This window comes from Fonsecaea erecta, assembly GCF_001651985.1.
Source record: "Fonsecaea erecta strain CBS 125763 chromosome Unknown Scaff13, whole genome shotgun sequence".
Taxonomy (NCBI): domain Eukaryota; kingdom Fungi; phylum Ascomycota; class Eurotiomycetes; order Chaetothyriales; family Herpotrichiellaceae; genus Fonsecaea; species Fonsecaea erecta.
The window spans coordinates 20,244-44,286 of NW_017387256.1; the positions used below are offsets into that span (position 1 = coordinate 20,244).

At 51.4% G+C, this 24,043-nt stretch overlaps 7 protein-coding genes across 7 annotated transcripts; 4 read left to right on the forward strand and 3 right to left on the reverse strand.

Annotated features, from left to right (window-relative positions):
- Window positions 1-49: 49 nt before the first annotated feature.
- On the forward strand, window positions 50-2,073 carry AYL99_10935 (hypothetical protein; the record flags this gene model as incomplete). The annotated part of the gene is made up of 3 exons (XM_018842441.1): window positions 50-270; window positions 422-484; window positions 534-2,073. 3 exons carry the CDS (start codon window positions 50-52, stop codon window positions 2,071-2,073), a joined length of 1,824 nt encoding a protein of 607 aa, XP_018687854.1.
- Window positions 2,074-3,169: 1,096 nt separating this feature from the next.
- Window positions 3,170-3,706, forward strand: AYL99_10936 (acyl-CoA thioesterase II; the record flags this gene model as incomplete). The annotated part of the gene is made up of 1 exon (XM_018842442.1): window positions 3,170-3,706. The coding sequence occupies one exon, from the start codon at window positions 3,170-3,172 to the stop codon at window positions 3,704-3,706; it is 537 nt and encodes a 178-aa protein (XP_018687855.1).
- Window positions 3,707-5,967: 2,261 nt separating this feature from the next.
- AYL99_10937 (hypothetical protein) lies at window positions 5,968-8,063 on the forward strand (the record flags this gene model as incomplete). Its single annotated transcript, XM_018842443.1, has 2 exons — window positions 5,968-6,803; window positions 6,857-8,063. 2 exons carry the CDS (start codon window positions 5,968-5,970, stop codon window positions 8,061-8,063), a joined length of 2,043 nt encoding a protein of 680 aa, XP_018687856.1.
- Window positions 8,064-8,629: 566 nt separating this feature from the next.
- On the reverse strand, window positions 8,630-10,450 carry AYL99_10938 (hypothetical protein; the record flags this gene model as incomplete). The annotated part of the gene is made up of 3 exons (XM_018842444.1): window positions 8,630-10,143; window positions 10,199-10,252; window positions 10,297-10,450. The coding sequence occupies 3 exons, from the start codon at window positions 10,448-10,450 to the stop codon at window positions 8,630-8,632; spliced, it is 1,722 nt and encodes a 573-aa protein (XP_018687857.1).
- A 513-nt stretch (window positions 10,451-10,963) lies between these two features.
- AYL99_10939 (hypothetical protein) lies at window positions 10,964-15,292 on the reverse strand (the record flags this gene model as incomplete). The annotated part of the gene is made up of 1 exon (XM_018842445.1): window positions 10,964-15,292. The coding sequence occupies one exon, from the start codon at window positions 15,290-15,292 to the stop codon at window positions 10,964-10,966; it is 4,329 nt and encodes a 1,442-aa protein (XP_018687858.1).
- A 3,071-nt stretch (window positions 15,293-18,363) lies between these two features.
- On the forward strand, window positions 18,364-19,872 carry AYL99_10940 (hypothetical protein; the record flags this gene model as incomplete). Its single annotated transcript, XM_018842446.1, has 3 exons — window positions 18,364-18,476; window positions 18,531-19,698; window positions 19,750-19,872. The coding sequence occupies 3 exons, from the start codon at window positions 18,364-18,366 to the stop codon at window positions 19,870-19,872; spliced, it is 1,404 nt and encodes a 467-aa protein (XP_018687859.1).
- Window positions 19,873-21,181: 1,309 nt separating this feature from the next.
- On the reverse strand, window positions 21,182-22,351 carry AYL99_10941 (hypothetical protein; the record flags this gene model as incomplete). Its single annotated transcript, XM_018842447.1, has 1 exon — window positions 21,182-22,351. One exon carries the CDS (start codon window positions 22,349-22,351, stop codon window positions 21,182-21,184), a length of 1,170 nt encoding a protein of 389 aa, XP_018687860.1.
- Between the last annotated feature and the right edge of the window lie 1,692 nt (window positions 22,352-24,043).

The window sequence follows — 24,043 nt, forward strand, 5'->3', positions numbered from 1 at the left end:
TTCAAATCTGTGACACAACACCAGGACCGTCGCCGTCAGTATCGCAAATATGTCAATTCTCAAGCCTTCCACTGTAGACAGAGGGTTCATCTTAGCTCCACCTGCCCTGAAGAATCCTTTCACATCGGATGAGTCGTACCAACGAGTTCTCGAATGGTATCTCCCTGGGGACGTGCTCGACACTGTCAAACACCGTCTCACCATATTTGCCGAGGAGGCAATCTCACCAAGGATCAACGAATTGATATCCAATGCGGAATCACAGCATCCGTACGTCAAAACTCATAACGTATGGGGTGCCCGTTATCCGTATGATCGACTAGTTACCAGCCATGGGTGGAAGGAGTTGGGAAACTGGGGGTCGAAGAACGGGCAAGTCATCGCAGAAGCCTCTCATCGGCAAGACCTAATAGGTGGGCAGTGTGATAGCGCTCGGCTACGAAGAGGAATTTCAACAGTACCGGAGGCTCGTTCAACATGCATTGTGAGTCTCGTCAGACACCCAACCCTCGTGGCAATTACTAACAGTGTAGTAACTATACATTTTCCGCGTCGTCGGCAGTCTACTCGTGTCCAGTTTCGATGACTAGCGGAGCAGCACGACTCGTATCCAAGCAGTTGAGTTCTGTGCCTGCTGATCACCCCTTTCATGAAATTTATCGTCGTCTCACCGCACGGGAAGGAAATTGGATCTCATCTCAGTGGATGACAGAGAGACCAGGTGGCAGCGATGTACAGAAATCTGAGACAATCGCCATATTCTCTCCCTTGCAACACAAGACAGGACGCTACGGGAGCATTGAAGAGGGAGACTACCTCGTGTCCGGATTTAAATTCTTTTCGTCAGCCACGGACTGCAACATGGCTCTTATTCTGGCTAAAACAGAATCTAGACAACTGAGTCTCTTTGTCGCGCCAACAAGGAAGACAGTGGTTATTGAGGGGAAAAGGCAACAGGTCACAAATGGTATCCGCATTCATCGCCTCAAAACCAAGATGGGCACCAAAGAGCTTCCAACCGCCGAGTTGGAGCTCAAAAACGTGAGAGCGCATCTTATAGGTCCTGTGGATCGCGGAATCGCGACCATTGCGCTACTTCTGAATGTCACTCGAACTCATAACTTTATCACCGCTCTGTCTTGTTGGCGTAGGGGTATGGCTATTGCTAAGAGCTTTGCCAAGGTCCGAACCACAATCGACCAGCCCCTGTGGACGTTTCCAATGCACCTCCGAATGTTAGCAAATATGGAAGTGAAGCACAGAGGTGCACTCCAACTCGCCTTCTTCACCACCGCATTGCTGAGTTTTTCTGATCATGGCTTTCCCCCAGAACATGTTCAACGAAAAGGCTACGTGCCCCTTCCAGCTCCAGGGGAACAGACAGATATTATCCTGAGGACTCTAACCGCGACGGCCAAGGCTGTGATCTGCAAGACCGGCACTCTTGCCCTGCAGGAGTGCCAGGAGGCTATGGGCGGTGTCGGATATTTGGATGAGCCAGACGAGCCAGAATACAATATCTCGCGTCTCATGCGCGACACCGCAGCCAATATGACGTGGGAGGGAACCACAAATGTCTTAAGTAGTGAGGTGGTAAGACATCTTGTGAACAAGAATGGCCGGCACCTTTCTGTTTTCGGTTCATGGATGGAGCATGCCATTTCACAAGTTGAAGATGCTGAGTTGAGGCGAAAGCTGGAAGGGGCGTGGGCTGAATATTACAAGCTGCTGGACGGAAAGCGGGATGACCTGGTTTCTGCTCTCGCCATGGGCCGACATTTCATGTTCACCCTCGCATGGCTTGTAGCTGGCACCCTCCTTGCTCTTGATGCACAGAGGGATACAAATGCGATCGCCACGGAGATTGCGCGACGATGGATCCTCGAGGCCGAAGGAAATATAGGGGATTTTCATCTTTCGAGCATTGTCATGTGGTCAAGCCGTGTACTGCCCATCGGTGACAGGGACAAGATCAACTGGGACTGTCGGATAGTCTGGGGTGTTGACCTACCTGACGATTCTGCAACTGGGTATCGGCTAGCAGGTGGCAAGGTGACCCGATCTAAGCTATAGTGATGGTAATTAGGATGGTGGTACTTCAGATATCCCATACATAACAGCCGCCAGCACTATTAAATTACAATTCTATCAAGATTAATGGAGAGTCGGAAATCTGTTACCACCGTGTTTCTGCATAGTTAGCCGCGACGATATACAACAAACCCACTCGAAGGCTTGTGCGTGAATACTTCTCGAAGGAATCTATCAGGAAACCATCACTAGATGTTAAAGCCTGATTATGTGTCCGCACCGTTCCCAATTTGGGCTCCACAATACAAAGACGGAACGATAAATGGATCGACAGGAAATTGATTCCGCAGTGCTTGAACTCTGCAACATGACGGGTTGGGGCGCAATATGGGCCACTTATATCCTTTTTCGATGGGACGGGGAACTGTTAAGGCATATCATGACCAAGTATGAAGGCAAGCCTGACATTGCATGCCTCGGCTTCTTTCTTTCTTGTGATTGCGTACCATTTGCATTTCATCTCCTCCTGACGGTATGGGCCCTGATCTTCACGAGCCTTTCTATATTGGTTAGCCGTCGCCGGACCTCGGCTGACATTAACTCACAGCGTTCTCTCAACGTCGCGACAAAACCTCTATCATGTGTTCTCTTCTTGAAGATTCTAGGTTTTCTTTGGCTTAAACGAATAGAGGACGCTGTACTCATAAATATGGCGAGCACTCTCAGCGAGCAGATTGGTGTCGAGCAGACTGGTCCAGACGAGTTCTGCTCACTATTTCCTCCTGCAAGGGGAGCCAATCAACGACCGATTGCGTACGGGGGTTGTTCAATAGGCATTGGTGTGCACGCTGCATTTCGAACTGTGAAGCCTGGCTATAATCTCTATTCAGTCCTCGGGCATTTTCTTGGTCCAGCAAGGACAGATCAAAGGCTGATATGTCGAGTACAGCGGTTGCGAGATACAAGGACATTTGCAACACGGCGTGTTGATGTATGGCAAAGCCTTCCGGATGGGGAACCTCGACTCTGCATGACACTGCAGACCGACTTCCACATCAGTGAGCCAACGATGATGGAGTACTCTGCGCCTCCAGAAGGTCGATATAGCGACGTCAGTCAATGTCCACCCGTTGAAAAGATGGCGGAAGAGCTTCTGGCAAGAGGCCTCGTAACCGATGAAGACGCCCGTTCATACCGCACTGCTACCTCCATCTTGCTTTCATTCTTCGAAAATCGGTTTTGCCCAGAGGGGGTTTGGGGCCAGACTCTCGGTGGAGCTGCAAAACACATCCAAACAACACAGGACCACCTTCCCATCACGTCCAAAACCTCTGGGGATTGGTTTCGAGCATCGCAACCTCTATCCACGACATCCGAACACCTCGCCGCCTTAGCATTCATGATGGATGCCGGGCCATCTTTTATGCCACTGATTCACGACCACAAAGGAATGCATGATGCTGGTGCTGCCTCAACACTAGACTTTGCATTGAGAGTATTTGTGAACGATGTCGACATAACACGCTGGCATCTGCGAGAGCGCATGACACGAACTGCTGGTGCTGCACGGAATTATGCAGAATCGAGGCTATGGGATCAGAATGGCACAATGGTGGCTTCTATGACGCAGCAGTGTATCCTCCGGCCGAAGCCCAGCTTGAGCGCTTCGTTATAGGTTGAGCTCATGCATTTGGCCATGTTTCAGCCGGGTCTCGAGGCGCAAATGCAGGTTATACAATATTTATCTAATAGAGGACGACCTGCACCCTGTTTTCCTGACGCAATCTATATATGCCAGAAATTCGAGAGGCATATCGAGAAGGCAGAGCTCAATCTTTCGAACAGCCCGTTCTGGTGGTCCTTCCGTCCCAGGAAGCAAGAATAATAAGTAACGATATGGTAAGAACTGCGCCAGGGTGGCGTAGACCATGGCGCTGGTCGCGTGGGAAGAGGAATTTTATTACCGAATACCTCTGCTGTGGCCAGGATGAAAGCGTTGGAGACACATCCTTGAATTGATTTGCGAGACATTGATTAGAGGTCAGTTGACTGAGCATTTTCAAGCAGATGTTGCTGCTCTTCATAGCTACCTTGAGGGATTTGGAAGTTAAGACAGAGTTATGGAAAGTTCGTATTTCTCGCATATCAATGCACAGTGATCTGCCGCTTGACAAAGTTGATATTGACGCCGGTCTGCTTGTTGAACCAATATTTATGCATCCAGGGGTGGACTGGTAACGTTCGTCAGGCTGATGATCCATCCCAATCACGACTTCCCACCTCGAGATAGGCATTCTTGTTTCGTGTCGCATCCGCTGGTATTTTTAATCCATCCATATCTATTTATCTTTCGGAGAGTTTTTGCTGTCTTTTCCGACCGCGAGTCCTTATATCTTACTGATCATGACCAAAGGTATTGATCTACTAAGATCAACCACCAGCACCTTCGAGAGAATCATTAGAGAATGTCTCAATAGAGAGCAAAACCTCCTCTAACCGGTGGGCAGTGCTACCCTTTAATGCACGTCAGCTTGCTTGATTCAGAGGCCGTACCCATCGGATTCCACAATATGAGGTATACGGGACACTCTTGCGGCATGTTGGTGCGAGTCCAATGCGAGATTGAAACCAGTGTAACAAGGTGACGGTCGTACAAGCACCTCTGTCGTCATTATGAAATGCAGAATGTTCATCACTCAGACGTCTGCTATTAGTTGTAGCATGTGGATCAACAGGGCATAACCACACCCCCCTCCCTTGGTGACAGCGCATACGAGGGTTGACAGCTGTAATCATAGTGGTCAACTGTAGAGATGCTAATTGTAAGGGGTTGGAGTGTTCACTCGATCTCTTCCGGCCCAGATCCTTCATTCTACCGCGAGTTGCATCAAGAGGTCACGCGAACTGTCTTCGAAGCCGAGGGGCAGGACCGTCTCAGTCTCATATCACAAGGTAATACCAGTATGCTGAGTGCCCTGAGACATCATCATTTCCTCTGCCAGGACAACTCTCGACCGACCACTAGAAAAGTGACAAGGAGTCTCAGGTAGGGGCTTCTTGTGCTCTTTTGCAGATTTTTGGCCACAGGACCAAAGTAGCTAGTGACCTACTTACCTGTACACCTGAGTCTCTCAACCTATCGAATGATCAATCAGTCCCATAGCGTCGCTAAATAATAAAATTGGCTGGGAAACCACTGGATAATGAATCCAAACTTTACAGCGACGCACTGAGCACACTCAACTGCTCGATGCGGTCGTTGTTCGGCAGAAATAAAGCCAGTGAGCTAAGGTCTTTGACGGCGACCGAGTCACTGAATCAATACCCGACAGGCGATCGAGGCTTGTCTCGGGGTATGGTATGTCTCGTCGGCCGAGGCAGGATTTTCAATGGATTTTGATGGAGTGAGCTTGTAATAGATGGTTTTCGTCCATGAAATTTTCTTGAAGCTCTCTACAGCAAATGAGGTGTCTAGAATCCGAGTGCGCCCGATCGCGGAGGTGGCGAACCAACTCAATATAATATCCATGAACATTCAAGAGAAGGGCGGGCTCTCGGTAATTTCGGTCGTACTTCCGTGAGACCTGAGACTGGAGACGGATTGCCGAACCATACGCCGGAGACTGGCGTTACGCACGAAGTTCGAGATTGGCGCCATCGAGGAGAGCTCACTAATCCTGAAAGGAGTAAGAGGCAGAGTCGAATGAACCGAGGCATGTGAGCAGCGGACGTGCGTGACCTTCCATACCTGGTGAACCGTTCCGAATTAATTACGACAATTTCGGACTGCGAGTCGAACATTGACTGATCCATGGTACTGAGCAGCTTAAATATCAACACTCTCCTTCCGCTGAGCCCTTAAATCGATACCGAGACAGAATTCTGCTATTCTTTACGCCTTTGACTGCTTTCCGGTTCCTCCGAAGTTGCCTCAACATGCCTAACAATCCAGAATGGGTCAAGGCCCTGAAACCCTCTGGCCCTCAAGGTTCTGAGCTGCTCTCGCAAGAGAGAGCGAAGTCCAATCTCAATGTCGATCAGCTCGCCGACTTCATGTTTACGCGAGAAATACTCGAGAGAAATGGACGAATACTCAAGATACTGCAATCTGATCCTGTCTTCGACAAATCACAAAACTACTTTCGAGGAAGAATCAGCAGGATAGAAGCTGCGTTGGCCAGGGGAAAGAGACTGCAGCAGCTGCAGGTCAAACACAACTGGACAAGAGATGAGTACCAGACCGCTAGCGACCTCATCAGCGAGCCTACGCCTTACGGTCTACATTCGAGCATGTTCCTCGTCACCCTCCGCGAGCAAGGTACTCCCGAACAGCACAAGCTCTTCCTTGAGAAGGCGGAGGCATACAAGATCATTGGCTGTTATGCCCAGACTGAACTGGGTCACGGTTCGAACGTGAGAGGGTTGGAAACCACTGCTACCTGGAACTCTAGCGACAAGACCTTTACAATCAACTCCCCGTACCTCACGGCCTCGAAATGGTGGATTGGGTCACTCGGAAGAACGGCCAACCATGCCGTGGTTATGGCCCAACTCTTCATCGACGGTAAACCCTACGGGCCTCATCCTTTTGTTGTTCAAGTCAGAGACATGAAGACCCACGAGCCCCTGCCAGGCGTCCATGTTGGCGACATTGGCCCTAAATTTGGATACAACACGATGGACAATGGTTTCCTACTATTCAAGAACGTCAAAATTCCTCACATCAACATGCTGGCTCGCTTCTCCAGTGTCGATCCAACACCAACAAATATGTTCGACCGTCAAATCCTTCTCTTGTCTATGGCACCCTTACCTTCGTTCGAAGTACTATCGTCCTGCAGGCGGGCTCCACTCTCGCCAGAGGCGTCACGATTGCTACTCGTTATTGTGCTGTACGACGACAGTTTCAAGATCGGGACATCCATGAGCCTGGTGAAAACCAAGTGCTCAACTACACCATGGTCCAGATCCGACTGCTTCCATTGCTCGCAGCAACTTACGCCCTACACTTTACGGGAAAGAGTATGATCAGACTTTACCAGGAGAATCAGAAACGCATGAGCGCTGGCGATGCTGGAAAATTGTCCGACTCGACTCGGGGGCCAGGACCCGAAGAGCTCAATCCAGGCACCGATCTGCTAGCCGACTTGCACTCGACGAGTTGTGCGTTGAAAGCCTTTGGCTCTACCACCGCCGCAGAAGGTCTGGAAGTCTGCCGCCGTGCCTGCGGCGGCCACGGTTACTCGTCCTTCTCTGGAATCGGTACCTGGTATGCTGATTACCTGCCCACAGTGACTTGGGAAGGCGACAACTACATGCTCACGCAGCAGGTTTCTCGGTACCTCTTGAAATCTGCTCGAAGTGTCCTCCAGGGAAAGGCGGCGAAGAACGATACTACGCGGATCCTGATTGATTTCATCAGCCGCCGCGACATTGGCTGTGCATTCGACGTGATTGGCAACGACGAAGACCTGGTCGCGGCATTCGCCTGGCGTGTATCATTCTTGACATTTGAAGCTCTCCGCCACCGCGATGAGGACAAGCAGTCCTGGAACTCCTTGCTTGTGGACTTCTGGCGCCTGTCTACGGCACATGCCCAATATATGATCGTCAAGAACTTCCATGACGCGCTGCGCGACCCAGGAACCAAAAAGGAGTTGGACGCTAATACGGTGGCTCTGTTGCATAAGTTGTTCCGTCTTTATGCTCTGCATACGCTCGAACGCGAAGCATCAGAATTCTATTCTTCCGCCGCTGTGACAGTGCGCCAGATCACGTTGGCACGCACCAAGACGGTGATGAAATTGCTCGAGGAGATTCGCCCACATGCTGTTCGATTGGTCGACGCGTGGAAGTTCCCTGACTGGCAGCTTGACTCATCTCTGGGAAGGTACGATGGAAACGTTTACGAGGACATGTTCCACAGAGCAAGCGAGTTGAACCCACTTAATAACATAGTGTTTGATCCGTACCCGGACTCCAAGACACTATTCAAGAAGGATGAGAGAAAGGATTTGAGGAGCAAATTGTGAAACCACCACTGGGTTCTTGTACTGCTTGAGTGTTTGAATATGTATTTTTGCGCTCATGGTAGATTGGACATGGAGAGGACCCAAAGGGCAACCCTCTCCATGGGCTTGGTATAGAGAAAATCTCAATGTCTGACGTCTATAAACTCAATCAAGACCGCGGAAGCAATTCTGCAATTCAATCTGGGAATCCACGTCTATTCGTCTACCAAAAAGGGAGGGCTATTATACAATCCCACTGGTTTGTTCAATGTCCGAGAGAATAAAATCGGCAGAGTTGCGTATAGGGGTATCTCTTTATGTCCGTACCATTATTCTTTCGCCCTGAGCGCCCGCCGGCTGTTTTGATGTTGTTTCGTTACGTCTCAATGACCCATCGCAGAAGGAACAGCAAACCAATAGCGACAATGCAACCAGGCTGCGATGATATTGGGGTCATGGTCTTAGGAAGGTGGATTAGCCAGATGATGATCCGGGTTCTTCTTTACCTCACCCACCTTCGACGCCTGCTTTGGACCAGCAGATGTGGAAACGTTATGTCATGCTGATACCACATCCGTCGTTCTAGATCACCTCGATTTAGACCTCTGATTTGCAGCGCCAGGGGTTGCGACACCGATTTCTTCCCAGCCTTTAGGCCCAATTGCTTCATAGACTCCCACGCGCCGACTTAGGACCGTGCCCAATCCCCTGTGGACTTCAATCTGAAATGGCTCAAATGGCATTTTCTCTCCATCAACGGAGAAATGACCAGCATCTGGAGCTTCTTTCTTGCTCGTGTGTTTTTGGCCGGCCTTCTGGCCCTGCTTATGTCGTTGGTGGTCGTTCTGGGCTGCTGAGTCCGCCATCGTCCCGTACCTCGGAATCACACGAAGAGCACTGACCTTCCTGACGCGCACGCAATCCTTGTCGAAAAAGGTGCCTTTAGGGACAGAAAGCAGGAGATCAATCGCTTTCCGTCGCGGTATGTCGCCGTCGATGGTGACAAGATCGAGCAAACCGTCCGATGGGAGAGATGCAGGGAAGAAAGGGGCATCTGCTGCCATCATGGTCATGTTGCCGCAGTAAAAATTACCCAGATTGGGGTAGAAGGTTAGAGGAGTCCAGCCAGCGTCGGTAGGGAGAGGATCGTTGATTGTACCATACTGGAGGGGTGGGAGCCCAAGACTTTTTGACATATCCAACGGCCCGTCCAGATCAGAATAAGAGATTGGGGCTTGAGTCGCCCTTTTTGCCATGTACTGGGCGTAGTGCTTCTTGATCTCTTGCTTATCATCAATCTCCGTCTTCACGGCGATGTCGCAAGGGTAAAGCGTTTTGCCTAGGAGCCGGACGAGAAATCCAAAATAGAACCTGGCGTCGCCCATCCATCGAAGATTCTCTGTTCCTAGGTCACTTTCTGCCACTATACCGAGCGACTGCGACAGGAACGAGAGCGTTCGGGTATTTCCCTGTGTGATGCTGACTAGATCCAGAGGGGTCCGTACACCTTTGACAACGCACAAAGCAGCCGTGCTGCATTCGCCCGTCCCGGTGAGATTCCACGCCATGCCATTTCCACTGCCGCAGGGGAGTTGGACGACTGCCACTTTTCTAAGGGCCTCGGCCGCATTCGGTTTCCTCGCAAGGCCGTTGATACATTCATGAGGCAGTCCGTCTCCCGATACGCTTGCTATGGCGTCAAATGCGTTAATGTCCAAATTTTGAGCAATCTCGGCCGCGTGGCCACGATGGGTTGTTTGCTCAGCGTCGACTTCACACCGCGCCGCCGCAAATATAGGTTCGATCTCTTTGCTGTATTGTTTCACCGCATTCCCCTTCCCTCCGAATGGGTTTATCAGAACTTTGATCCTTTTATTTCGTTGAGCTTGACCGTACGCTCGACGCAGCAGATGCTCAACCCATCTTTCGGCCTTCTCCAATATCGCCGTAGAATTCTCAAGGGTGTAATTGATGTATGCAACGCGGACAGGGGAATTAGCTGACTTGGAGGTCGGTTTGGCGTAATGAATGGTGAGTTCGCTCTTTACTATCTCTGCCCAGAGGACGTTAAAGTAGGGAATGGATCGCGTATTGGTGGTTCCTGATGCCCGAAGTTAGTCAAAGAAGATATTCGAGTCACCGTACTCGAGACCTACTTTGAGAAAAGAGCCCGAAGCAATCAAATCCCTCGCTTGAGAGAAGACCTTCATCTGCAACGCTGTCAGAAAAGTCCCCGTGACCAGAGACGACGAACCTAGCACGATGACCGCGTCAGTGCCGAGAGTCAGGGTGGCGTTTCGACCGACGCTCAGCGTGGACTCTGCGACCGTCTCGCGTTCGTCTTGAATTACTTCTTGGTCAGAGAAGGGATCCGACGGGGCATTGATGGAAATGTCAACACTGGCCATTACGGAAGCAGCGGGCGTGCATAGTGAGACTGGAACTCAGATTGAGTAGCCCAGACAAAGAATAAATTAAAAAGAGTGAATGGAGAAGTGGTCTGCAAAACTATACCGAGTATCCGCTCACCAGTGCAAAAGCGAATAGAGGATGGAAGACTCGGAACGCATCGACAGGAAGCCAGGCATAACCCTAAGACCAGATGGAGTCCTTGCTTTCCAGGAAAGCCGATGAGACCGGAAACGTCAACGTCAGGGTTCCCTGTTTAGGCCGTGGAGTACCTTTTAACGCCAGGTGACATGCCAATTTGCATTTACCCTGCTGCAGGAACCTGCCCCTCTGCGCGAATGAATCGGCTCAATATTATACGAGAAAAACACGAAGTACGGTCTATCACGTAAGCCGGAGAACAATAAGCCAAAAATTCATAGTGACACAAGTGAAACTTGGTCGGCAATACAGGGTCCTTGTTATATTAATAAACTTTTACAATCTTTTTGATGCTGTCGAGATCATTATCCTCACGACGACGCTGTCGAGTTCTGCCGGCTTGGGAGCGACACGCCTCCGCTACTCTCGCTCCTGGGCGTCTGGGCGTCCGGGTCATCCACCACCATCCGCCGAATCTCCACGATCCAAGGGTGCTGCAGCAGTTCAGCGGCCGAGCTTCTCTTTGCAGGATCGCGCTCGAAGCACTTCTTCAAGAAGTCAATTCCCATCGGACTCAGTTGGTCTTCGGTGGGCAACTGCGGCGGATTACCCTGAGCAATGTTGTACATGATCGCCCATTCATTATCCAACGTTGACCAAGGGCGACGCCCAGTTGCCATTTCCAAAATCACACATCCCAGGGACCAGATATCGGCGGCGCCCGAAAAGCGCGAGGTTGCGGGTCCATCTCCGCGAATAACTTCAGGGGACATGTACATCGGTGTTCCCGTCATTGTCTTCTGTGGCTGCCGTGGAAGCTGGCCAGGATCGCCGTTGGCGCGCTGTGGTGCCTCTGGAGCCATCATCGTTTGTCCCTGGCGCGCGATGATCTTCGCAGCACCAAAATCGACATACTTGATGACACCATTGTGATCCAGAAGGACATTCTCTGGCTTGATGTCCCGGTGCACAATATGTGCCGAGTGCAAATAAGCCAGTCCTTCCAGCATCTGGAGTGCGTAAACCATGATAACTGTTTCATCCTCAATTCGTCCATGCTCGAGAAGGCCCGCCACCGAACCACCGGAGCAATATTCCATGAAAATGTATACTTTGTCGCGATGGACTTCAATACCGTAGTAGGAGACAATGTTGGGATGATCAAGAACGGCCAAGACACCCATTTCGTCTCCAATCTGCTTGACAATGGTTGGAATCAGCTGTGGGTCTTGCAGGCGAATTTCTTTGACTGCCATCAGTGTTCCTGTATCGAGATTGAGGGCTGCATATACCGAGCCGAAAGTGCCACCGCCGACGAATTGACCTTGTTGCCATCTCATGGTAATGTTGGTTGCCGACGAGGAGAGGAATGTGAGCGACCGGTCAGCTTCGTTCGAGCCCTCCAATACCCGTCCAAGAGTGGTCTTTGTGCCACGTTCCTCGCGAACCAGGTCGATGGCGTTAAGCTCGGCCAGTCTCTGCTGGCACATCTCATTCCGACAATCCTCATCGTTGCGCAGCTTGTTGTAGTCCAGGCGCTTGTTCATGCCCGTCAATGCTTCCATGCGTGATTTCTCTTGCTGTGCGGCCAAGGTCGATCTCGCACCCATAATGTCGAAGTGAGAGATCAACACAGACATGCAGCCGGCCACCTTGATCCTGATGCGTTTGTAGTCCTCGTCCGTGATATCCAGAATATTCCTGCCCCGCGTCATCGCCATCGCAAACTCCAATGCAACTACTGCCCACTTGAAGGTCCTTCGGTCAGCCGCGTCGCAATCGTCGCAAATAAAGCTGATCCAGTCCAGAGCAAGTCGAGTAAGCTTCATATTGTTCATCATGCGCCGATTGGCGTCCATGTATGTCAGTGATCGTTTCCCAAATTCAGTTGCAAAGGCGAAACAAGATTGTACCAACTCTGGACTGGCGATCCCGCCGTTCTGCGACCGAATGACTTCTACACTTTCCATGATGGTATTGGACAGTTTGAAAGTCGTCTTCTTTATTTTCCCAAGCTCAAGGTTCACCCGAGACAAGTTGGCTCGCTGTTCGATGACCACATCCAATTCTCTGCCAATGGCATTGGCAAATTCCATCCGAGCACCTTGAAGGCGAAGGGATGATCCGTCAGCCACTAGACGAAGCCTCCCAAGTCTCACATCAGTAGGTAATTCCAGGGCATCGAGCTCCATCCTCGGTCCTTCCCAAGTCATGTCATCCTCTGGTCTGATAATCAGAATGTAAGGATTTGAGGGATCTTCTGCCGCATCATCCTCATGAAACGATGTGCCAAGCATCGACTGGATCTCCTTCGGCCTGTTCCAGAGCGACGCCGAAGCGACAAAGTGAATACCTTTAGGACTGTTTGTGCTCGGTTCCACGAGGAAGTGTCCAGACAAAACGAGAGCTTCGGCAAAGACCTGTAGCTGCTCTGCACCCATCCCCACATTGAACTCCGTGGCGTTCTCGAACCTTTGTCGCAAGATACGTGAGAACCTGAACAGTTTCCGTTGGCGAACACGGACAGAATCCAGAATTGCTTTGTATCGTTTCTCCATCTCCTGTGGACTCTCGTCCGGTTTATTTCGCAGCTCTCGCTCGAAGGATGCAGTGAGGCGAAGCAGCGACTTGGCCGTAAGGGAACTGAATTGCTCCGCGACCTCAATGTCGCCACCTTCGAGTTGACGTCCTATCTCGTTGGAAAACCCCCATTCTTGTTCGAGAATCTCAGCCTCGCGAAATGTGTTCTTGTTCGCGCCCAATTTCCAGTTCAGCATCTTAAAGTAAAACTTGAGGGCGTCCACAATGACCTTGTCGAAATTTTCGTCGATACAAGGAGGCAAATCCCATCCTGGTTCAGGGTGCGCCATTGTGAGGTATTCTTGCTTGATGAGGCATGCGAGCCGCATCAGAATCTGAAACTGTGCAATCATCTGGTCAATGATCATCACGGACTGCTGAGCAGACTCCTTCATTTTCTTCGCATAGGATAACCGCATTCGGATAATTTCCTGGATTAATCTAGAAGGGAAGTTGATCAGAGTCAAAAGTTCTTCGATGTAAGGAGGAAGATGACGGGCGGCAAATGCCTCCGCGTTCTCAATCAAGGTGCTCTTGGCCTTCGTGATCACCTCGCTGATCGCGAGGAACATGCTCTTGTCACCTTGAAGCGACTTCAAGCCATCCTCTTTTAAAATCCTGTCGATGAATGAGGATTCGTCTGAGAGATCGCCATCGTTACTCGACCGTCGTTTTTGTCTGGTGAAATCCAACTCAGAATTTCCGACCCACGCCTGAAGGACAGCCAGTTCGGTGTTGATGGACTGTGTGATATTGTGCCAGGAGATGATGGCGTCGCAACTCTGTTTGAAAGCATCAGAGGCAGCCCGACTCTGCGCGGCCTCGAGCTCCCTCCTTGAGGGATACAGCCATTCACATTTCTCGATATTTGCAACTGCCTCCTCGACTTGTTCTAGCGGCGACTTGCCCACAACCGTCTCGCCCTTGATTTCAAAGGCGATAATTTGTTCGATGACGGGGCCGATATGGGCGCGGCCTTCTTCTATGAGCTTCTTCTGCATCTGCAGCGGTCGGCCATAATATTTTGCTCTTGCACCCAGCCAGATCTCAGCACCAAGTTCCGCCTTGCTCTTTTGCTCGGTTGTGCCGATCAGCCTCTGCTTCTCCTGCTTGACCACATCGCCTTTGAGCACAGAAGCCAGCATCGAATGCCATTCGAGACGCTCTCTGTTCTCAGAATTCTGCAGTTCCTCCTCTGTCGGCTGGAGATTCTCCTCGTTGCCCAGGAACATTAGTGTTTCCGGATCGTACGGGTCGTCGAATGCGTGTTCGCCTGACGGTGATTCGTCGTCGGTCTCGTCATCTGTGCTGTACCCAATGCTGGGTGTTCGAGGATCATTATCAAGCCAATCTTGCGGCTGTTGCCGCACTCGCTGAACATAAGCCTTCTCCTGCGCCTTGTATTGCGCATTCGGGTCCCTCCTCGTGCTCCGCATGATGTTTGACGAATGCATTCTCTTAGAATTGAGCGACAGAAATTGAGGTGGCTTTCGTGGAGGTGCATAGGTGTTTGAAGGTGTCCGGAGAGGAGCGCCAGGCCTCACGCCTCGCAGATCCGAGACCGCGCTCTGAGCACTTTCCGAGAAAGATCGGTCCATGTTCTGAGGTCCCCCACTTCCACCTCTTGGTCTTGGTCCATAGGAGCCCCAGGACGATAGTCCGGATGAGAACCCCGTCGAAGGAGTATACGTCGAGATGGAGGACGTAGGAGTGTAGGTTACAGGGCCTTCAGGGTTGTCGTAAGAAGTAGTAGGATACGCATAGGCAGAGGACGGAATGGCGTCTTCATCAGAGCCAGAGGATGAGCCGCCGCTCGGTCGGTGCATGGGCAACTCTTCGTGCTCCATGACGAGGGGCAGGCGACCTTCTTCGAGGCGTTGCTCCTCAGTCTTGGGAGCACGGGGCCCGAATCTCGGTAAGGCGGCGGGATGCACAGGTGAGGGAGCGACGACCTGAGACTGACTGTGAACAGGTTGGGATAACGTTGGATGCAGCGGTGCTGGCTGTAAGTCGGCTGCAGCGGGAAGAGAAGCACTGGCAGTCGTGGCAGCCGCAGCATGTGGCTGATGAACAACTCCAACCGGTGCTGGAATTGGTTGGCTTGTTGCTGACTGAGGCATAGCTGCAATAGCTAACAACTGGCTGTGCCCTCCTGCGGAGAAGATTTCCTCTGAAACTCTATCTCGCCGCATTAAAGGGGCCTACAAGGGCGCGATATTGATGGTTATGATATGGAATCCGGGGCAACTTTAGAGCAGGATAATGATAGAAAAAATAAGACCAAGCATCACGTCGATGCCAATCTCCACGGTACGCGCCTCACGATGGTGTCCACTGCCGTCCCTCCCGTTGTCGCCGCCCCATCGATGAGTCGCCGATGAAGACTGACTGATTGCCTGGATCTTTGATCCGAACATGGAAGGGGGAGGAAATCATGTAGGCAGCCTGCTTTATTATTCGCCCTTCCCACTTCAACTGACACAAAAACCTGGCAGGAGGGCGAGATCGCACTACTCGCGCTTTTTGGAGCCTTTTAAGATGCTGTGTTCAACCTCGCACTGACCAAATCACGACTTTTTAGCCTCGGTCACCGAGTCTTCACCACAACGATCTACCCCACTGATGGTGCATCTGGGTCTGTCCAGTTCCTCAATCCTGTTACACCATGCGAATATAGAATCAATGATGTTTATGCTCCCAGCCACTTATCCAACCTTTAGAGATGCGAAGTATAAAGTACCATTCCTGCGCACTCCGACAGGTCAGAAAGCCCTTTTTCCGCTCTCAGAAACTTCTCCGAATACACAGTCATTCTCCATAACACCCAAAGAGATACAGCAAGTGTTCCGTCTTTAGTATATCCTGCCAGTCGTTCTCGAGTACAGGTTCCGTAAAGAAGCGACGGCTAATCTCATTCCCGATCGCGGGCAAGCACCGTTCACAACTCGATATTGAGCGAGCCACCCTTTGCAGCAAGACCCAGCAGGAAGAGGGTCATCGGACCAGCATGCGTTGGTGGTCTTGGGAGCAAACAGTAGGGAAGAGCAACACAACTGGCTCTACATGGCCACACTCTTGCCAGGCAGAATACAAGCGAGCCTTCTTTGTCCCGTTCCTTGCCCAATTGATGGGATCACCGTGATTGAGCGCCCCTCGCACGAAGCTCAGAATGGTATTCGGAAGAGGAGACTGGTCGAGTATTCTCAGCGGCCAAGTATCCGGGCTTGCAAAACATTTGGAATATGCTGTGCGGTGCTCGAGCTGGAACCATCTTCTTATCTGCAATGGATTGAATGGACTGGATTGCCTGGTCGCTTGGCTTGGCTTCGATCAGTGACTGAACGGTTTTGCTACGAGGTGCCGTGTTTCCAGAGAAGGCCAGGCAGAGTTAGATCTTCGATACAGGTGGTGGATTCTTTGTGCCTGCTCTCAGCCAATACGCCTAGCCACTTTGAAAGAGCAAATTCGATGGACTGACTCAAGATCACATCAGGGTTGACATACGTTCCCACCCGTCCATAAGTCTAAGCGAGGTATGAAGTATTACCTGATAACATTGTCACATCCGAGAAGAAAAGATTTCACCACAATCTCGGTCAGCAAATGTGTCAGGTGAATGTCACGCAGTATGTATCCGTCCCTGACCCGCAAAAGTCGGTTAGGCTCTGATAAGATGACCTGGCAGAAGTGGTGTCGGTTGAGGAACAGCGATAATTGGCGCAAGAGGTCAAAAACTTGTGCTGGTTGCGATTCCCGGGTGTGCCGTAGGTACTCTGTACTCGGAACATACCTACAAGCGAGGGGGTAGTATTATCGCATGGCAACACCAGGAGCCGAAGGAGATGAAACAGTGCCCAAATCGTCCAATCTGTTATCTGTGTGGAGATGTGCTCAGAATCGCCGTGGTGGCCCCAAGGCTTGGATTTGCGTGGGAGCCAATCGAGTGGCCAATGCTTATCTCGCCCAGAATTGCGAGGAGGTTCCACGCCTCCAGGCGATGGCCTAGAGTGTGCCTGGCGAACTTGGAGTTTGAGGCTTATGCAACCTTCAATTGTTAGCGACAACTAGTAGGCGAGAAGCACGAGGCAGCCTTGGAGCCCGGATATCTTGCACCGTTGGGCTGAATGTCGACTCGGGTACCTGATCGAAGCCTGCACCGATACGTTTTTATAGATGGACCGGCAGAGATTTGTATTCACCAGCAACGCGCACAATACCTAGAATTTTCCAGTGCTCTGAGTAAGACGGGAGAGGTGAGGAGACGATGTGGGAGAAACCCCGCTATTGATGGAGACTAACAAGCCTGCCTCTCGCTGTCGCAACTCGCGAGGGGACTCCTGTTTGCATTTCTAGGCATGCAGTGATGGACGCAGCGTAGCCTCTTGGCCGTGTGTCTGGGGCTCCAGAGCGTTGAATCAGCCCACAGGCAACCTGAGCCGCTTTGTCAACACCATTATTATTGAATTGGTGTTGCCCACTCCGAATCTCGCTGGGTGGCGTCTGGCATGGTCTTAGCCCGGCTCTTCCCGGGCTCTCTATCAAGGCTATCGAGCCTATCACCGTCACCCTCACAGCTCCTTCAGGGGTTTGACGGGCGCTGTCCGGCGAACTCTGCTTTAGGGTTTCATCCTTTTTAGAAGTACATGCCAAGAGTCGACCTGAGCCTGACCCAAGCTCTGCGGGTGACACAATCAGGACAACATAGTGGCACCTCAACCGTTCGGACTCGTTTCCTGTGCTATATTCGTTCCTTTTGCCAGACTGAATTTCATTTTCAATCCTTACTTTTCCCACCTGTTCCGACTTTCTTTCAATCTTTTGACACTTCGCCTGGGTTTTCTCACTGGTGTCAACTTTTGGCTGCGAATTTATGAGAGGGATTTCCGCGTCCATTGCCATTCAGTTAATACTGACACTGATCGGCCCTGCCTCTTGAAGCCTCACTTGCCCCTGAGATTTTACAGCGGTTACTCTTGGCAATTGGTACAGGCGCTTCACCAGTCAACCTAGTAAAAAAAAAAGTCGCTGTGTTAAAATGTCGACTGATGATTTGGGATCGCTTCCCTATGTTCCGCTGGAAGTCTACAATGGTACGAAGCAGTCTCCTTCTCGTCTTCGAGGCCGATGGCTGCCTAGGCGAGTCCAGAAAACGGCCCCCAACTAATACCATCTCGTCACTGCAGGAACAACAATGACTGGTGGGGACTCTCTCACCGAGGATCTCAATGTCTATTACAATGCCGGCGACATTGCCTGGATGATCACATCCACTGCTTTGGTGCTACTTATGATTCCTGGTGTTGGGTATGTAGTGTTCCCATCGAGTTCGGTGTGGCCGATCTGACGAGCGAATCACAGCTTCTTCTACTCCGGCCTTGCGCGACGAAAATCCGCCCTGTCCCTCATCTGGCTCTCCATCGCAGCCACAGCCTTGATTTCCTTTCAGTGGTTCTTCTGGGGGTATTCTCTAGCTTTCTCCCACTCCGCTGGTAAATTCATTGGAGATATGGAGAACTTTGGCTTCCGGAATGTCTTGGGAGCTCCCTCTGTTGGATCGAGCAAGATCCCCGATCTTATGTTCGCCGTGTATCAAGGAATGTTCGCCGCGATCACTGTTGCCCTCGCTATTGGCGCTGCCGCTGAACGTGGACGAATGCTCCCTGCCATGGTCTTCTCCTTCATCTGGGCGACTGTCGTCTACGACCCCATTGCCTGCTGGACTTGGAATTCATCGGGCTGGGTCTTCAAAATGGGTGGTCTTGACTTTGCCGGTGGTACTCCCGTCCACATTTCCTCTGGTGCCGCTGCCCTGGCCTATTCTCTCATGCTTGGAAAGCGTCGCGGCCACGGTACTCACGAGCTCAACTATCGCCCACACAACGTCACACACATAGTCATTGGCACCGTCTTTCTCTGGGTTGGGTGGTTCGGATTCAATGCTGGTTCCGCTCTGTCTGCTAATCTTCGTGCCATCATGGCTGCTGTTGTGACCAACTTGGCAGCAAGCGTTGGTGGACTCACCTGGTGCATTCTTGACTTCCGTCTGGAACGCAAATGGTCGACTGTCGGCTTCTGCAGTGGTGTCATTGCTGGTTTGGTTGCGATTACTCCAGGTAGTGGTTTCGTTCCAGCCTGGGCAGCTGTTATTTTCGGTGTGGTAGGTGGCGCTGCCTGCAACTATGCCACCAAGCTCAAGTTCCTCCTTCACATCGATGACTCCCTCGATATCTTTGCAATCCACGGTGTAGGTGGCCTGGTGGGAGATCTCTTGACCGGACTTTTCGCCGCGGATTACATCGCTCATCTGGATGGGGCCACAGTGATCGACGGTGGCTGGCTCAATCATCACTGGATTCAACTGGCTTATCAACTCTGCGACGGTGTTACTGGAATGGCATATTCCTTCGTCCTCAGTTGCGCCATTTTGTTCGTGCTCAACTTTATCCCTGGCCTGCATCTTCGTGCATCCGAGCAAGAAGAGATCATGGGTATGGACGAGACCGAGATAGGCGAGTTTGCATACGACGTAAGTATCCCCTGATGATCTGTACCAGCTGCCGTTACTGACTTTTTGAAGTACGTCGAGTTGTCCCGAGACGTTGTCAATGGCCTTGAACAAGACACCCCTGCCCACCGAGAAGCACCTAGCTCCGATGGCGAGCACCCTGAGAAACCAGCAAGTGTACCTCAGTCGCCATGAGCGAAGATAATTACTGGGGGATGTTAGATTTTGAAATGTGACAAGCGGCACCCACTGCTGAACAGATGACTACAGTTCGCCGACCATTTTGTGTACTGAATAGAAAAGAGTTTTCTTCTTCTAAACTAGCTTGTTGAAATTATATGCGGATACTATTAGGAAAATAATTATAATTTCCTGGAGGCATCAGGAGCAGGATCGATCTTGTCCAGAAGATCAGTAGTCTTCTTACAGTTGGAAACTGCGCAGACTGACGGTGCACGTCGATATTCGTACGTGGGGAGGTTGACAACGCAATACCTGCCTTGGATGTGCTCATCCTTTTCCAAGCACTTATGACAAACCTAGCCAGTAATGTTCAGAGATTGAAGGACAAATGGACTCCTTCCGGTCAGTTGTGGACGAGGTCTATTGCCGGCGCTCACTTTCTCCTACGTGTTATGCCTCACGCTGTTCGTCTCATAAACAGCTCTGGCTTGTCTACAATCACTCAAAGTTCCACTCCACACTGGTTTAGCCGGTGCCAAAATGGCTACAGGGCTTTCGTGGGCGTTGGTTCGAGGGACAGCCATCAGTCGGTCAGTGAAGGGTGACATGCTGACATTGGCGTCAGGGACTTATAACCGAAGGGTGACCTGATGGTTGTGAAGACAATTGCTCGAAGATATGGTAAAAGCCGGGATATTGCCTTTTTCTGCAGAGCCCAGTACTTCTACATGTATGTAAACCGGAACCTCTCCATGGGCGGCAGATTAAGTAGACGATCGGGTTTATGATCAGGTTCAATTCGTGACAGGTGGGCCGAAATGTACAGTATCTGCTCATCTCGTGGGTTCGGACGTGCTTGAAGAAGACACGAAGCAGAAAGAAAAGAACGTTGATCGTAGCGACTATCGCCATATGTATTATCATTATCTCAGTTTACACATGTTTCATCGTGAAGGAGTGACGTCGTTTCTCTCCTCACCAACTAGATCATTGATTTCATCCGTAAACCATCTTCGTGATCCTTTTTTGTCAAGTCCGCGAAGCTTTCCTAGCCGCAAAAGCCACTGATAGCAGCTTTGGGAGATGGGGGTATATACATCAAGTAAAGACATGCTTCCTAGTCTGTGCCGCTCTATACCGGCTCGACCAGGCTTCATAGCCTTTTACTGAGAGACGTGCCATGGAATTCAACCGCATCATAACGAACTAACACCGGTTTTCCTTGTCGATATTCGACTGCGTACTGCGGAACGCCGACGGCGTCCCGTGGTTGAGTTGGCAAGGTCGATGCCACCGTGTCGTTGAGATGCAGTCCCATTATTTATGAAGTATGAGTCTGGCAATATTGAAAGTAACTCTGAAGCTCTGGGAAGGTGTTTGTGCCTGTCGCACTGCCAGCATTTTGTTGAGCACATTGGCGACACTGAGTGAGGGCAAGCTGGAATGTTGTGCCATTGAGACAGAGCTCGTCATAGACCAGGCCCACCGCTTGACCAGCTTGGTTTGCAGCATCATAGATGCGATAGCACGGCGCCGGCGCTGTGAGAAAGTTCTGTCGGCTCACGATCTCGGCGATCGGGTTGGCCATTATTCCACGTCTGGGCATCTTAGGAGCCCAGGTCGATGTAGGCTTCGGCGGAGGAGTAGACCATTCAGCCCAAGTCGTCGTCGTCGTCGGAGCCGGGCAAAGTGGCTGGCCGTAGACATCGAAGATGGCGAAGCTGAGTCCAAAATGCTGTGGGTTGAGGTGGAAGAAGCCCTGGGGTGCTTCATCCCAAGCGCACGTGGTCTCGGTCGGGTTCGGCCAGAGAGAGCTGAGGTTCGCTGGCAAGAAGAGCTCAGGAACAGGCTTGCATTCTTCGGGGGCACAGACGTATGTATCCGCCGGAGGATTTTGTTCCCAGTTACAACCAATCTGTGGAGGAGTACAGATTGTGCCCGGAGCGCATCCCCAGAGGTAATTGGTGGGTAGAGGACCTTTGGGGGTATAAGTGGGGTTGATGATCCTCGAGGTACAGGTAACGAGGCCTGGGTATGTCGAGACTGTTGCTGTTGTGGCAACCACGCTGATGATGGTGGTAGGGACTATGTCCGTGATAGTGCTCGATTCAATGTCCACGACGGTGCTCAAGCTCACTACCGTTGTCGGAACCACGAGAGTGGTTGGACTAACCACGGTTGTTGTTTCGACAATGGTGGTCGATTCCACGTCCACGATGGTAGTTGGCTGGACCGATATCTGGATAGTTGTGTCCGTGACATAGACTGTGTCAGTTGTAGTGACTGTCACGTAGTCGGTCTCGGTAGAGTAGATCGTCTTCTCCTCGGTCGTTGTGGTAGGTACGTACTCTGTTGACACAGACCACACGGTAGAGTAAACAGTGGCACAGGAGCTTGAGCCCCAGCCGCTGTCTCCGCCATCTCCAGCCTGGGTCAAGGCGACGAAAAGTGAGGCAGCAAGGCTGACAAGGTTCAGCCTCTTCATGGCCATATTGAAGGTGAACGAATGTAGAACGAGTGACAGGATGGCAACAGCGAGATGGAGGAAGTCTCTGAGGCGAGGGAAGCAGGAGAGAATCTGGGGAGTTGATCCATACCATGTCCGATATATGAGGATTCAGGTCCTGTCCTGTTCCTGTTCTCTCGCTCGTCATAATTGCCAGAATCAGCGGTGTCTCAACGGAAGCGGTGCTACCTAGGACCGTCAGATCAATAGCTTGCATAGCGGGCCAGGTCGAGCGGGCCAGCGTTGGGCCGTGCTGGTGCACGTGTGCAAAGGACAGTGAACTATTTTCATCACCCCGGTTGTAAGTATTGCCTTGAGGCAGCCACTGACTGCAGGACGGGGTTCAAACCTGCTTGGCATAGCGAATGGCCAGGAGCTTGGACTCTAAAGGCCGCCAATCGATAAATATCCATAGTCTTGCGACGAAGCCACAGTCTTCACGGCCCGGCGTCCCAGGCCCACCGAATGAAGAGGACGGCTTGGGTTTCCTGTAGAGTCTATCGAGCCCACCCATAGATTTCCCAAGATCCGTCATATTCTTAGTAGGGGTCGGCAAGACACAGACAAACCTTGGGGCGCATTTCGAATCGCTGCTCATATTGTTCGGGCGCAAAAGCGGACGCGGGTGAGGACTGTGACCTAAGAAGTGGGACCCAAGGCACAGTACGGAGTATTGTCCCCATCACAACGGACATATTTACCAATCGATCTAAGCTCTAAACCCAGATGTGCCTTGGAGAGACGGAGAAACGCCGAAGAGAGGCACCATGACTTTCTGGAAGAATGCTCATAGAGCAGACCCACCTGAAGGGTCGAGAAGGTGGTTGGGATGAGGCTGAGAATTCCGAGTAGAGTATGGCCGCGGGAAAAAAAGCAGCCCAGTGACGCCGGTCGTGTGAGAAGGTAAGGGTCTTCTGCTCAAGGGCATTTTGGCCTTGGAAGCGTCGGCTCGATTAGTCGATACACCACACCTATGCACAAGGCAAGCCTCTCCGCATGTTAGTGGGAGAGCAGTGGGCCAATTCTTTCTGTATGCGTACGGCTCCAGAGAAGCGCCAAGTGCGAGGTTCACGTAGTGACGGCAGGGCGATCCATTACCGCAGACTGTTTTGAGAACAACGTCGTGGCCTCGTGGGCAATGCAAGCGTGGATGAGATCAATCCTTCGCGGAATATTTACTGTCAAAAGTCGAGATGATGCCCCGACAAGGTCCAAATTGTCATCCTTAATGACGGTTAGCTTTCGGGGAGAACGGCGCCGAAGGGCGCGCGTCAGTGGAGGCTCGGGTCGGGGAGGCATATACTGTACTGAATAGATAGCGGGGTGGTCGGCGGTGGCTTGGTGGAGGCGGGAGCTCACTAAAAATACGAGAACCCCCACCTAAAGAACTAACATGTGTCTCAGCTTCGGGCCCTATAGCTGCCTAGACCCCAAGATCGGCGCGTCACGGCACGTGAAGCTTGAAGGCGAATGATGGGGCTCTAAATTCTGCAGTTGGCAACTTAGTGGCTGCGCCGTCCCTTGTGGGAGCTCGATCACTATTCGCAGCTAAGAAGGCAGTGAACAGCGCACATCAACTCACCGTCAAACCATGCTAGAACCACATACCAGGGTGGATGCTAACCACTGTCCCAAAAGGGAACTCGGCACCTCACCCGCCGCCCGTTCAATTCCTTG